Raw genomic sequence first — 14,778 nt, 5'->3', positions numbered from 1 at the left:
GGTAGGGGGTAGGGGGGATTCTTTGCCCATACTAATGAGGGCAGGGCGGTGTGTGTGTGTGTGCACGGGTTCACTCAAAGTTGCTCTGTGTGTAGGTGCCAATGTGAAATATGTATGTCAGCTTTTGAGGTTGCATGAAAAGAAAGTCCCATTACTCCCCCTGCTAGCGCCAGCACCTCTCTTTGTTTGATGGATGGGGCTTTGATAAGGGGAGAGGAGGTGTGAGGTGTGGAGGCAGGTTAGGGTGGTTTGAGAAAGTGTAGGGGGGTGGAAAGCCGGAGGGAGTTGCTTCTGAGCGATACCTCCGAATTTTTTAACATTGATTGAATTATCTTGAATAAAAATGAGAGAATTTGCGTGCGCAGCTTCCATGACATTGTCGTGCTTGTGTTTTTCTTGTTTTTTCTCTCCCCATAAAACAATAAGCTATGAGGTTATTTAGACATCGACAGAAAAATGACACATCCCCTCCAAAAAAAATAAGAAAGCGCATGATGGGTGTGGTACAGCAAGGTGAGAAAGAGTGTGTGTGTATTTTTGGGGACATCCATATGCGCACCAGAAAAACAAGCTGAACATCAAGCCTCCTCTAATTCACTTGGGCTGACAGCATTAAACAGCCACCCATAACCAAGATGGAAATATTGAAAAGTCTGGGGAGAGAGAGAGAGGGAAGAGCAAGAGACAGACAAACTGAGTGGAAAAAAAAAAAAGAAGGGAGGGAGGAGACCAACTCCGAAGCATAGAACAAAGTTCAACCTGAGCTTTTCTTTTTTTATGCACAAAAAAATGCAACAGGAATCGAAGAGTGAGGTGTTGCTCTGTGCTGAGAGAGGCAAAGACACGGTTCATCTCAAATTTAGACACTGCTCATCCATTTCTACAAGGTCTACAGTTTTTAATTTGGCTGAACAGTCCCAATCTAACTGGATAACAGCAGTAGACATTTTCTTGATAACATTTTTATATATCACTTTACAAAACAGATTTACGGTTTATTCATCCCAGGAGAATAGATTTGAAGAGTGAAGCAGTTCAGATATCAGATATATCACACATGCGCACACATGGGGGAAAAAAGTGAAACTAGGTTTTAATTAATGTGATATTTCAATCCAGTAATATCAAGTCTCAAGGTCCAGAGCTGTTACTGCAGTATATGCCATTAAAGGTGCCCTGTAGAGTTCTATTGCAAACTAATGTTACGTTTAAGTGTAGCCTCGAGAGAGAGCGAATGAACATGTCGAATGTATTTCCTTCCTCTTCAAATATTTGCAAAGTAAAATCTGTCATTGTTAACATCCATGTTTGCTAGCTGAATTTCTCTACCTTGCTTGTACCTGTTGGCGCATCGCTCTGCTTTTTGCACGTTGCGGCCGTTAGCAGTCAACCCGCAGACGAGCTAAGTGCACGTGCATCCTCGTGCGCATGTACAATACAAACTAAATACATAAGAAACACTGCTCTCTACCACTACGCATGGTCAAAAACCCCACAGGGTACCTTTAACGTTGTTTTTCTAACACATCCGAAAAGCAAAGGAGATGAGGTTAAATACAAATTCAAGGTCGTGTTAATGTGGAATAAATACCACCGAATAGACTCCTATAGCAAGCAAAGGGTGTGCCAGTTCAGTCGCTTTCTTCCTCACCAGCTTGGCATGCTTCTGATTTCCACACCTCACTCGCTTTCTAAAATTTACACTTGTATGATTCAAACCTGTATTTCTAACAGCCTATTATTTCCAAGTTTGACATTTGCAGGCATAGTTGGCTCCGCTGAGAATAAGTGTTAAAGATTTGAGTTGATGTGAAAGTTTTGCTTCATTATCAGCGATCATTTGTGCGTGAAAAGATTAGTCAGTAACTGATTACAACGGAAAACTTGGTGGTTAATGGTTAAAGTCGATTTTCTTTTTACTTAAAGCTCTTTATTTTAGCTTCTCCACAACATAAAGATTTATTCCTTTCTTGTTTCATATCATTGTAAATTGACGTATTGTTTGTGTAATGTAAGTGCGTTTTTGTCTCCAAACCACAGTTTTGACTCTTTGTATTTGTGTGTATGTTTGTGTGTGTAAGATTTTTGAGCGGATCCTGTTCATTTGGGCCATCCGCCACCCGGCCAGCGGCTACGTGCAAGGCATCAATGACCTGGTCACGCCGTTCTTCGTGGTCTACGTCTTTGAGTACATCGGTGAGTGCCATCTTTCGCTCTCTCTCTCTCTCGCTTTCTCTCTCTCTCTTTCTTTTTTTTTTTTCTTTTCCATTTTCATTTTAAAACTCCCAAATCTTTTGTGTGATACGCTATTAGCTGGCAAGACTTCAGGTTTACTTACTGGGTTGATCACAACAGGTCACAGGGAGTTGAACCTTGCATCCTCGAGACAAGCCTCCTTTTTTCCGCAACTAATGGCAGATGAACTCCTCCTCCGGCACTGTGCCCTCCGTTCCACTCGCTTTTCTTCCATCTATCTGTTCCTCTTGCATTTCCATCCACACTTCAATTACAGCCTGTGTTTAAATGATGCGTAATTCATCAAAGCATTCTGGTTAACACCCAGGGTTAGGCTGCATGTGCATATGTGTGAGAGAGCATGACATATGTGGGCACGTGTATGCTCGTTCTCGAACACCACAGTGTTCTCTCCGGAGCCCGCAAACCACCCACCACTCCGCCCCCCTCCCCTGCTGTGCGCGTTTATGTTGTGCCACATTTACGCAGATGAATGTTTTCTTTTATTCTCACACTTCTTTCCTCTGACAGTATAAACACACAATGTCAGATACAAAGCACACACAGACTGGAAACAGTTGGAGGAGAAATGAAGACTGTCAGTCTTTCAAAGGTGATTTTAATTGTCAGAACTTTAAGGATGAGTTACTTAAATATTTTTCCACGTCAGTAACGCTTTTTTACTTGCATCCATCCAGATATTTGACAGAAGAGACAGAAGTGACAGACAGTCGTGATACTTTATATCATAAAAAGTCTCTGGGATTGTGGAACATCAGTCAGCAGAATATAATGTATATATTTTCTTTATTACATTTTTTTGAACCACTTTATTTATTCAGTCAGGAGAAATGAAATAGGTAGAACAAAATAAAATTGAATCAAACCTCTATATTTTTCAGATAGTCCATGTTTTTCACCCTTTATTGCAAATGCTAATTTTCCAGAGAAAAACAGCATTTCAACCAACTGCTGAGAGGTTTTTCTTTCCGCCACTGAGAAAACTGTTGTTTTCCAGGAGCATCCTCCTTTTCATTATGGTTATGATCAACAGTAAAGAGTATATATAGAAAGTATAAGTAAGTAATGCTCGCCACACCGCTGTTTTCTACAAGTTCCCACTGTGATGTGAGTTTCTTTATACATCCCACATACTGTATATACTGTGCATATGTAGTTTTTTCTCCTCTTTCTCCTTTCTTTTTGCTATGTTTTGGCCTGGCAAGCTCTACTAAATGAAAACCGCAATGCTCTGAGGAGCACCTCGCACACTCTGGACCATATGTGGCCACACAGATATAATTAGGATCCACAAGTTAAGTGCTGGGAAGCATGCAGAGAGGATGGACTCTTGACTTCAGTGCTTCTCTTAACTTCGTTTTTTTGCACACAGCACTTTTTGTTCAGAGCTAATGAGTCTAACTTCTTTTTCGTTTTGCTTCTTTTATTTTGACATAATACAACGCAGCAGCTCCGCAAACTATAGTGCGAGTCTCCAAAATGAGCACGAGGCCGAATCAACACCTTTTATAAAACACTTACAACGAAAACGGAACATTATAACGTCGTGAACGTGTTTATCACAGGACAGTGTTAGATTTAGGTAGTTGTACCTATTAAACTGGAAACCGAGTGTATACGCTAAAATAAGATTTCCAGCATTAACAGCTTCCTCTAACAAAAAATTGGCTGCAATTAGATCCAGTATGACTCTAAGACCTTTACTGACGAAACAGATAATTAAAAACAGTTTCTTAAAATCTGAAGCAATTACACATTAAATTTAGGAAGCAACTGACCTGCATCATTTTTGGAATACATTAGAGTTGAAGTGATTAGTTGATTGTAAGTATATTGATTACATTGGAATTAGTTGGGATGAATTATTTGCCAGTTTGACTTTGTTTGAACTTGATTTTTTTTTAAATTGTCACAGGCTATTTATTGAATAATCGAAAACGCAATCAGCAGATTTATTGCTAATGAAAATATGAGTTAATTGTAGCCCTAGAATTAATTGCTTAGTATGTAGAGAGCAGGACTGTGGTGAGGAATCATTAAGATAGAGTGTTAACATGTTTCCCAACCCCAGTGACTAGTTGTGTGCATAATACTGAGTAAAGAGGAGACTCTTGATTACTTTTTTTTTCATTTAGCTTCTTGTCTTTCACTTTTTCCACTCTTTTCTTGTTTCTTGTTATGTTCTCCTGCGTCTCGTTTCCTCTGCCTTTCCTTTCACTGTCATTTTCTCTGTCTTTCTTTCCCTATCCCTACCTCTCTCTGCATTTGTTTCTCCCCTCTCTTTGCGTTTCTCTCTGGGTGAGTCAGACTAATGTCAGATCTTCAAAGCATCACCCCGCGCTTTGTTCCCCTGCATCTCCATGCGCTGATGAGCCTTGAATAACATACACAGCCAACAAACCTTCAAACGTGCCTGGCTGGCATCTTACATGATGGGCTGATGCTCCGTGTTGTTGTTCGGTTCTCTTGTTTTCTGGTGCAGAGAGAGGTTTGGCTCTTTCATGAGGTGGGCCTAATTCTGGTCCTTTGTGGAGGGGTAGAAAGTGTGAGATATACTATCTCATGCTGTCGTGCTCTCCTGCTCTCTCTGGCTGTCTCTCTTCGTCTCTTGCCATCTGTTTTTCTTTTTTCTTTCACGGCGCACTCCCCCTCCCTCTCACCTTCCCTTCTTCCTTTGTGGCCTCATGGTGAAAGCAGGAAGTTTTATTCTCTTAAGTCAGAATTTATTTCTTTAAGAATGATTAAAAATAAATACTACTCCGCACGCTCACTCCGTGTAGACACGTTGCCTCGATGTTTCTTACTCAAACACATATTAAAATAGTCACATTTGAAGGTGTTCGTAGGTTAGACAACTGAGATATTCGTCTCTATTACTTTTCCTTTTGTCCTCTGCATGAGGTCAAAAACTGATCTGTCAAACCCAAGTGAAGAGCCTATGTGGCGAAAAACAACGAGCTCTTAAGAAACGAGAGATTCAGAGAGACCTGCAAATGAAATTTTGCTTATTCATTGTTTAACCTGTTGCCAGAAACTATGACTATAGTTTGAGAAATAACATCACAGAAGTGTTCTTTACAGATTTAGGTTTGAACATCTCATCGAAGCTGAACACAAGCTCTGAACACAACACTGACATATTATCAGCACATTATCTGTAAAGTTGAACGTTGAACAGCTAAGCAAACAATTGATTATTGCTGTTAACCAGAGCCGGGTCAACATTATCATTTATTGTTGTGAAAGATGCTAAAATGGTCTGTTGAACCGAGAGAAACTGTGGTTCCCTGTGGTTTTGTCACTTTTAGTGACTCAGTATCTGTGTTTCTAAAATGTGTATTTCCCGGTGGTTACTGATCCCAGCACTGTAGACACAGTTTGAGGTACATACATATGTGTTTGTGTATCTGCATTATCCAGTAAATACTGCAGACGTCTATTTAACGGACACAATAATGACTTGTTGGGAGTTGGATTGTTGGGAGCCTTGATATGTTCAGATCCCCACCAACTTTGCTAAAGGGGCGGTAACCCTAAAAGCTGTGAAACAAAATGAGGTGCACAGTAGGTGAGAAAGTGGCTTAAATCAGCTTGCAGCCAAAAAAAAAGGTCAATATAGGCTCATGTCCTGCAGAGTCAAATTAAGTTACAGAGCAGTCACTCTTCAAAGTGTCTTTTTAGAAAGAGATTGACAGCAACTTTTCAGTCTTTTATACTTAGACTAATGTAGATGTTCAGATTAAATTTTCTAACTCTTGATCCAAATGTGTGCTTGTTTGTATCTGAGAGGTTTAAAGCCTTGAGTGAGTTTGAGTGACAGCCAGTATCTGCGGGTGTGAGCCAGTTCACTGATTGGGAACCTGATTAAGACATGGACCTGTTTGCAGCTGTTTAATCTATCCTCTAAACAAGTCTTTTCTGTCTCCCTTTTGTTTTCCTTTTGTTGCACTATTCTTATCTGTCACTTTGTTAGCTTCTCTCTATCTCTGTTTTTCCTTTGAGCTCTGTCGCTCTGTATTTCTTTTTTCCAAGTCACATAACAGCCTTGGTGTGTCACTGCGGCGCTCGTTCGGCTGCCCTATACCCCATTTACCTTTCGGTGATGCAATGTGGAGCGATGGCTCAACCTCTTCGTAGCCACCCTCCTTTTCTGCTTTCATTAATACCTAGCTGTTAATCCAAATTGAAAAAACCCAATTGGGAGATTATTGATAAACTCTTCTGATGCCTTAGAAGGAAAAATACCGCTAAAGTAGTTGTGTGCCCACTTGGACTGTTAAGCAATCTAGTAGGCTTCCCTCTTGTCAAAGGAGAAATTGATTTGGCGAGTATCGTTTCTTGTTGGCCATTACTTTTCTTTTGTCTTCTCCCTATCTTCCACAGTGTAGCGCCTCTTCCATTAGCCGACAATAAAAGTAATCTAATTAAGGCCAGGGTGGGCGGGCCAAAGAGCGGGGCCAGTCCTCCCTTTAACGTGGAATGGCCTTTGATCTGCGAATGGATCCATAATGTAATCTGCATGCCAATGTCTGAGTATGGATCCACTCTGAAGAAAGATGAAAACAAGGAAGCAGGTTAGGGAAAGAGAAAAGAGACGAGGCACTGTATCTGAAAAATCCGAAGAGGTGAGGGTTTGACAACCACAAGTGAAAGAGACGAAGAAGCAGAATGGAGACAGAGTAGTAGAAGATAACAGCGGCCAGCGTGTCTCTCGGCAGGCTTAAGAATAAGAAAGAATGAGGGAATGGCGAATAACAGAGAGGGACAAACAACAGAGCAAGCAAACAAGATTTTCAAAAAAAAAAAGGGGTAAATGACCGACTTAGAAAGCGCCCCCACACTGTCAGGAAGCAGCCGAGCCAGGCAGTCCTGCCTCCTATCAACTAAGAGATGAATGGCCCGGTGTACCCTATTGCCCTCCTCCGCTTTGAAGCTGCACTTGTCATAGCAGGCAGAAAGTGGCTACCAACAGTTCTTCTGTCACTAGGATTTCATGACGAATTCAGCAATTAGCTGTATACTGAGAGCGTCGTCACCACTGTATGAAAACAGGGTTTCTCACGCATAGAATTCATCTTTCTGATTAAATACACAACCAGGAGCTTCACGTGTACGCTATGGTTCAAAGAGACTTTTTCTACATTTTTTTTTTGAGCTCCCTGACAATGAAGTATGTTGTCCTGTTATTTCTTTAGAGCCGCAATAGAGCCTTAAAGCCGCTATAATCAACGTTTTTATTTTGGTAATGGATTTAATGTGAAAGGTGACATTTAGTGACAAACCCACATGTAACATAGCGGAGCATTTAGCAGCTAAAGAACCAGATACTTTTCTCAGGAGTTGGTTTGAGACTAAAAGCAAAAAGTACACTGAATATTTTTCATACATTCATCAAGTGGACATAAATACGACTCTAAATAAACGCTAATGCTGCTCTGTTATAATTAAATGTAACAAATTAGAATATAAGGCTTTATATGTCTGGCTGCTGACTGCCTGTTTTGCCCGCTGAAATAGTGGCACCAGATTTTATCAGCTGTCTGTTCGGTTAACTTGTTTTTCGGGCCATTGTCTAAACAGTCAAAGGCTGTTTCCTAGATTATACTAGATATTGAAAAAAGAAAATCAGTGTTTGATAAGAGTTTTTTGTTTTGTTTTTGTTTTTTTAGCAGAGACAGAAGTGATCTTGGTTTTGCAAAGTCATGATGTACTTTCTGCCGTTTTGCAGACATGTGTTGTTGTCCTTGTAGAAATAGGATAATGTACTCGGTGAGCAGGGGACCCTTGAGGAAGGAAGGATGAGGACACACGTAGAATGTTCTAGGTTAAGTATATTTTAAAATTTAAATTCATTTTTATTGCAAAAGAAGAAGCAGAGGCTCATCTCCAAATGGCAATGTGATTTACTAAAGGAAAGGGCCTGAAAAGAGAAGCCACAGACATTTACACAGCTCACACCACTTAGCAAGGGGCAAACAGAGGTAAAGGATAAAAATAAGGTGTCCAACCAAGCAGAGCCATCAGTAAAGACAGAAAGTTTTTGGTGATGTGCCCTTGCGTTTATTAAGGGAGACGCAGGGAATGAGGAAGGAATGAGAGCAATATGCCTGTATGATGAAGGTCCTGATGCGTATGTGGAGTGTGTTTGTGTGCATGTCTGTGTGTTTTAGCCAGCCTTTTTAAAACGTAAAGACTTCTCAGATCCCTAGACACATGCTTTTTCCTCAAAAAGCTACTTTAAGCTTCCACAAATGGAGAAAAATGTCTACTTCCTTCCTCAATGTGCTTTCTATCACTTGCTTATGCAGAGCAACTGGTGTGCACTGAGGGCACATTTGTAAATTATACACGCAATTTCTAGTCGGCGTCAGTAAGATCTTCGAGCTACCTATGTTTTTTTTTTTTTATTTTACATCTTTTTAAAAAGTTTATCTTAGCTGCAGTGCTACAAAACTTTGCTTTACAAGTTGAGAAAATGTTTTTAAAACTGTGGGGGAAAATAGGAGATTGTATTTTGCTTTTGTGCTAGTTAACCACTGTTTAACAGTTAAGACTCAGTTGAGACGTTAAGATGTTTCTAGGAAAAAAGGGAATTCTCCTCTCTAATGCAGAAATTATGCTAATACTAATATTTATCTATTTATGCCGCCCTTGCACCAGAAGACTTTTGAAACCATTTCAGTGTCACAGACAATTTTCCAATGTAGAAAAAATAAAAATAAAAAATAAAAATTTGCTGGAGTAGCGTCGCACTCCCGTCATCTGGATCGTTTGGTGTCAGGTGCTCATCCGAGCTGTCTAAAGTGAGTCTTTTGAGTTGTTTGTTGTAAGGCTGGCATTAAATACATAAGGGAGGCAAGGGTAATTGGACACAAGGGAAATAATTCCGAAATAAAACAGGAAGTCATAAATACAAAGTCCAAACAGTGATTTTAGCAGCAGATCATGACAATTATAATGTTGAATTATTAACATTATATAATGTTGATGATGACAATGCAGGATATCGCTTTGTTCGGCTTCTTTTTACCACACATTAGGCAATGTTGTACTGCACACTGGAGAAAGACATTAACCATTGTTGTCCGTGAGTCACGTGATGCTTTTTAATAAACATTTATTTTGGTCATTTATGCACAAATAAGAAAACATACACTGCAACTTGTATGGCTTCTTTCACCAGACAAAATATACATTTTAAAAGTATACAGTGCCAAAAAACAAAATGATCATTTATATGTTGAAATGATCTTGGAAATATTCCAGTCTTTATTGTCTTAGGGGGAAAAAAAATAAAAATGAAATTGGACGACTTTTCTTTCACTTACAAACTGGCACCCCAGGCTTGGCATTTACCACACGATCTGTCAAAACTCTGTGTGTGTGTGTGTGTGTGTGCGCGTGCGTGCGTGCGCGTGCACGCGCGTGTGTGTGTGTGTGTGTGTGTGCGCGCCTGTGTGTGTGGGCACAATATGTGTAACTTTCTGAAACCAACAATACAAGTATGCAGGATTTGAACTCTCTCTTTTTCTTCACACAACTATTTCTGTCACTTTTCACATATACCACCAGGTGAAGAGACTTTTTTTACACGCTGAAATTAAGCTTGATGAAACATGCAGACATCCTACTTATAAACACATCTTCCTGTAAGTGTGTATTATTGTGTGTGTCTGTGTGTGTGTCTGTGCTGGTGTTTGCTTTGCTGCAAATGAAGCCAGCTTGCTTTTAATATGAGAACTTAACAGTGACTGGCTGTGATGGAGCATTGCAGATAGACTGACTAGGTGGAGCACCCAGGGACATAACTGGGAAGATGGAAGGAGACTGTCAGTCACCTGTGATGGAATGCCTGCAGGAGTCCCACACACACGCACACCCACACACACGCACACGCACACACACACAGAACATACACTGAAGCTGATATCTCGTATGTAACAAGAAGAGTCTAAACTGGTTGATGAAAACAGAAGCTTACATGTAACTGACACTGGAAATAATGTGAATCAACATTTCTTCTGCCTGAATCTATCAGTTCCAGTTGGCTGTATATTCCATAGTATGCAGCAGTTTGGTTTCCTGTTAGGCACATCCGCTTTACTCTGTGCCGTTTTGGCCCTTTCAGCATAATATTGTATCTTCCCCTGTCTTTTCTTTTCAAACTCTCCCCTTCTCTTCTCCACATTTCCCCATATATCTCTTCTCTGATCTGTTGTTTGTCCACTGGCATGGAGCTTTCGTCATGGCACAGCGTGCTCTGCCATGCTGTAATATGCCGTGCTCATTTGTATTTCATTTGCACCCTCACATCAGGGGATCACAGTGTTTCTGCCTTTTCTGTTTGTATTTCTGTTTACATCTTCTCTTCTGTTCTCTTCTCTTCTCTTCTCCTTCTCCATATCATCCATCTGCCTGTTTGTCCGTCTATAAATTGAGCAATCTGTGGAGTGGATCTTGGCCAGTAGGCGGTTAACTAATATCGGCTTCTTTCTCCCCGTGGTCTGGCCACTGTTGGTTGAGCCTTCTATTCTAAGTCCCTCTCTGATTAACGGCTGTTATTAGCTCTAATGAGCTGCTTAGTGATTGCCCAAGCACAGCTGCTGACATCCAGCAGGAACACTGTCTTTTCTACTTTGGTCTTTATCTACTTTTGCTTTCTCTAATTTCTCCTGCTTTAATCATTTGCTGAGATTATTGACTCAGTGTAGGCATTATTTTCCCCCAGACAGTTTGAGATTTGTTCTACTATTTTCTTTGACGTTGTCTCTCTCTTTGTCTTTCCCCTGGCTTGAGCTTTGTCTCAGTCTCCACTCCTCCATTCGGTTTCGACTGCAATCACCATGTTTCTGGGGTTAAGTAATAGCATTTGGACCGGCAGAAATTGAATCGCCCGTGTGGTTTTGACCCTTAGTCTCTGTCTCTCTCCACCTTTCTCTGTATAAATGTCTCTTTATTGCTTTGAAATATGTTCTTTTATTTCAGACTTTTGATGGTTGCCACTTTACATTTATTTTCTACTTCTTTCTGCTTAAAGAAGTTACACTCAGTATCCTCGTATCTCCACTTAAAAGCACATTTAACGTTGTGATTGTGTGTCTGTATAACATGGTTGCCCACTCTCAGACACTTTTAAGGCCACTGGATTTCCTCAACCCAAACATGTGTGCTGCTTCTATCGTCTAAGAATTTGTCCAAATATCTAATATTATTGGAATTTCTCAAATGGAGGAAAAAAAGCATTATTATAATATAATATATTTGATAATAACACACATAACACCTAACTTCTGCTTTTTCCACTCCTGTATATTATGCATAAATTGAAAATGCCTATGAATATAGATGGCTAACTTACACATGGTACACAAAAATTTTCTATCAGATTAAAACAACCTCAAAGAGTTAAGTGGTACACATACTAGAAAACCAATACTAGGCTTAGCCAAAATCCTTTGGGTGCTTAAATTTGGAACTTCTTTCCAGATGAATTGAGATCTTTTTTTTTAAAACATAGGTTTAAAAACTTATATTAAAAAAAATACATGGAAAGAGGAGAGATGAGTGAATATACTTGAAAACGTGAAATTCATTTAAAAAAAATGTTGGTATAATCAGTAATATCTACAACAGTATAGTTCTGTCTGTAATGCAGCAGAGGCACAGCAGCCGTTGGGAGTTGAGCCAGAACTACGGTGGAAATAATATTTTATATTCTAATAATAATTATATTTTGTTTGTATTGTTTATAAGCTTTTTTGTTCATAAACGTGTCTCTTTTTGTTTTGATTTGTGAATATTTGTTGTTGTGTGTGTTTGTTATGTGGAAGTGTGTTATGTGTGGATTAACATGGATTGGAAAAAAAAAATAGACTTTCCACTTTTGAAATAGGATAATGTTTGAGCCCAGAGGCGAGGGGTACGGGAGGAAGTATTTTAGCCTTTTAAAACTGAGTGATTTCACTGATCATCCAGTTATTTCCTTAAAATCTAAATATGTGACAGAGAATAGGGTAAAAGTGTGGTAATTGTTTTCAGCCATAGAGCCGTTCAGCAGGTAGAGACAGGAAATGTAATTACAAAAATGTAATATGGTGTTAAATGGAAAATCCCCCTGGCTAGCCATTTGCAAAGGCAGTGTAGCACATTTGTTTTTGTTGTTTTTAATTGTGTGTTGTGAGCCTTACATGTTTTGGCCTACGGTGTAGAAATGACCAGTGAAATCACACAGCCCATTGTAGCTGCTTGACAATAGGGCATATAACGCTGAAAATCAATAGTTATGCTTTCATCTGCATCTGACCTGATCTTATTTCCCCGTATTACCAGAGATTTTCTCATTGCTCCTGATAAAAAGCAATACAGCCCTGAAATGATCCAGAGAAATAGTTCTGTCAAAAAATGATTTATCTTCTGTGAATAATCGCAGGGGTTATTGAATATTTTTAGATTAAGTTAATTACTTGACTATAAAAAGCCATAAATTGAAACTCTCCTCACCAAGAAGCCTCAGATCTCTCCAAGTCTCTATTTCTCGTTCTCTTTGTCAGCCGTGTGATTGGAAAAAAGAAAATCTGTTTTATCATTCTGTCACCAGCGAGACGCGTTCCGCTTGACCTGATGCAATTGGAGGCAATTGAAACAGTCATCTTACCGTGCTGCTGCGCTGGTGGTGTGTGGTGTTTTGGGTTGCATCATGACCATGTGCACACACACACTCACACAAACACACACACACACACATACACATACACACACAAACGCTCTCGTGTGCAGACATCTCAGATATGTGGCCACGTTTGAAACAATAGCACTCATGCACAAAGACACTCTCGGCCGTGCACACTCAAAAGGATCTGGACACCCAATATATGCTCACACATACACACTGCACGCTCACACGCATTTGCACAAATAGTTGTGTCTGGCGCAGCAGCACAGGATAATGTCTCGAGGTGTCTGTCTCACCACTCTGCACATCGACTGCCTGTGTGTTTAAATGTGTCTACTGCTGTTCATAATGTCTGCTTATTACTGCTCCCCTAATGTTTTTTTTCCTAACTAAGCCTGCAGATTACACACACTAATGACTTAATGGACTGATCCTTCACTTACATCTCAGGAAACTTTCCCTCAGCTCCTAAATGCCTACATTAGGCAGGCAGATTTACTGTGCCTTGAATGGATTGGACATGGGATGTGATTTAAAAAATGTTTGTATGCGACTGTGATCAAGTAATTGAACGCGTCATGTTACACGTACAAACCACTTTATTCCGGGAAACCTGAGTATGACGCATAACCTGCTTATGCATACACCACACTGGTTAGACAAGAAGAAGGACATCGTGTCAGACAGTTTTTTTCATGAATGTTCTTTAGCAGGGTAGCGTCTAGATTTGGATTGCTGCCATTGTTAGGAGCCAGCGGCTGATCTTCTCTCTTGCTCTTTTTTTTTTTAATTTTTATTCTTGACATAACTTTTTCCATCCCCTTTAAAATGAACAATGATTGTTTGAGAGGTTGCGTCGCTATCCTCATATTGAAACGATATTGTGTCTCTCTCTTCTGTACGACACTCGGTTCTTCACTTGGCCTTTAAGTGTGGCTGTTTGGAACAACTATAAACACTTCTGAGGTTTGTCGTGGTTGGACAACACATCAAATGAACCACTTGTTTTCTAGTATAATCCAGCCTTTAGCTTTGCCCATACACATGAATGACTACAATGCAATTGGGCAAGGCAAGTGTGTTCGTATAGCACCTTTCAACAACAAGGCTAGACGAAGAGCTTTATAGAAGGCATAAAAAGAAGTAAACAGAAGCTGAAAAGCTTACGTGTGGTACAAATAGCTGTCGTTGAAAAGTCTTCCTCTGTGATAACTATGTGAAGTAATGATGAATAAAGATTAACATGAAGCCACATGCAAAGTTACATGCCTTCAAACCCATCCTACTCGGCTGGCTTTTCTCTAACATTTGTAGTAGGGCTGCATCTAACAACTATTTTTGTGCCATGACAAAACTTTTGTATGTTGTTTTTTTTTTTTTTAGATGAATTGATCTATTACTCTTTAAAATGTCAGAAAATATTAATTACTTCCCACAGCCCAGGTGATGTTTTTAAATTGCTTGTTTTTTTTTTGTTTTTTTTACCAACAAAGGTATTTTACGATTTGCAGTGATAATAAAAGATAATGAACCAGGCAACCAGGAAAGTGGAATTGGTGTTTTTAGTTATATAAATGACTTAAAATAAAAAAAAGGAATGTTGATGAATATCTGGCCAATCGACTGAATGTTCAGCTAATCATTGAAGGTAAAGCGGGTCATTCATTAATCACAGGGTTGACAGTTTGAGTATAGTATAATTATGATTTTAAATGAGAAGTTAGTGGTTGTTGAGAAATCAATATGATCTGTTAACGTAATTGTCACAGTTTAATTACCTATATGTATACACGATGAAATATAAAACAGAATAGATGTCTGTTAAAAGACGAAGGGAAAGGGAAACGTGG

At 39.6% G+C, this 14,778-nt stretch overlaps 1 protein-coding gene across 3 annotated transcripts in view; it reads left to right on the top strand.

Annotated features, from left to right (window-relative positions):
- Positions 1 to 14,778, top strand: part of tbc1d22a (TBC1 domain family, member 22a) — a 119,166-nt gene that overhangs the window by 40,911 nt on the left and 63,477 nt on the right. For all 3 annotated transcript variants that reach the window (XM_023422994.2, XM_023422995.2, XM_087178428.1), the window contains one exon: positions 2,082 to 2,196. In XM_023422994.2, coding sequence (XP_023278762.1) covers positions 2,082 to 2,196 — 115 coding nt within the window. The remainder of the gene's footprint in view (positions 1 to 2,081; positions 2,197 to 14,778) is intronic.

Source organism: Seriola lalandi, unplaced genomic scaffold, assembly GCF_002814215.2.
Source record: "Seriola lalandi dorsalis isolate HSWRI2012SDOR001 ecotype SW California unplaced genomic scaffold, Sedor1 jcf7180002054688, whole genome shotgun sequence".
NCBI lineage: Eukaryota > Metazoa > Chordata > Actinopteri > Carangiformes > Carangidae > Seriola > Seriola lalandi.
The sequence above is the reverse complement of the archived record's forward strand: the minus strand, read 5'-3'. Positions and strand labels throughout refer to the sequence as shown.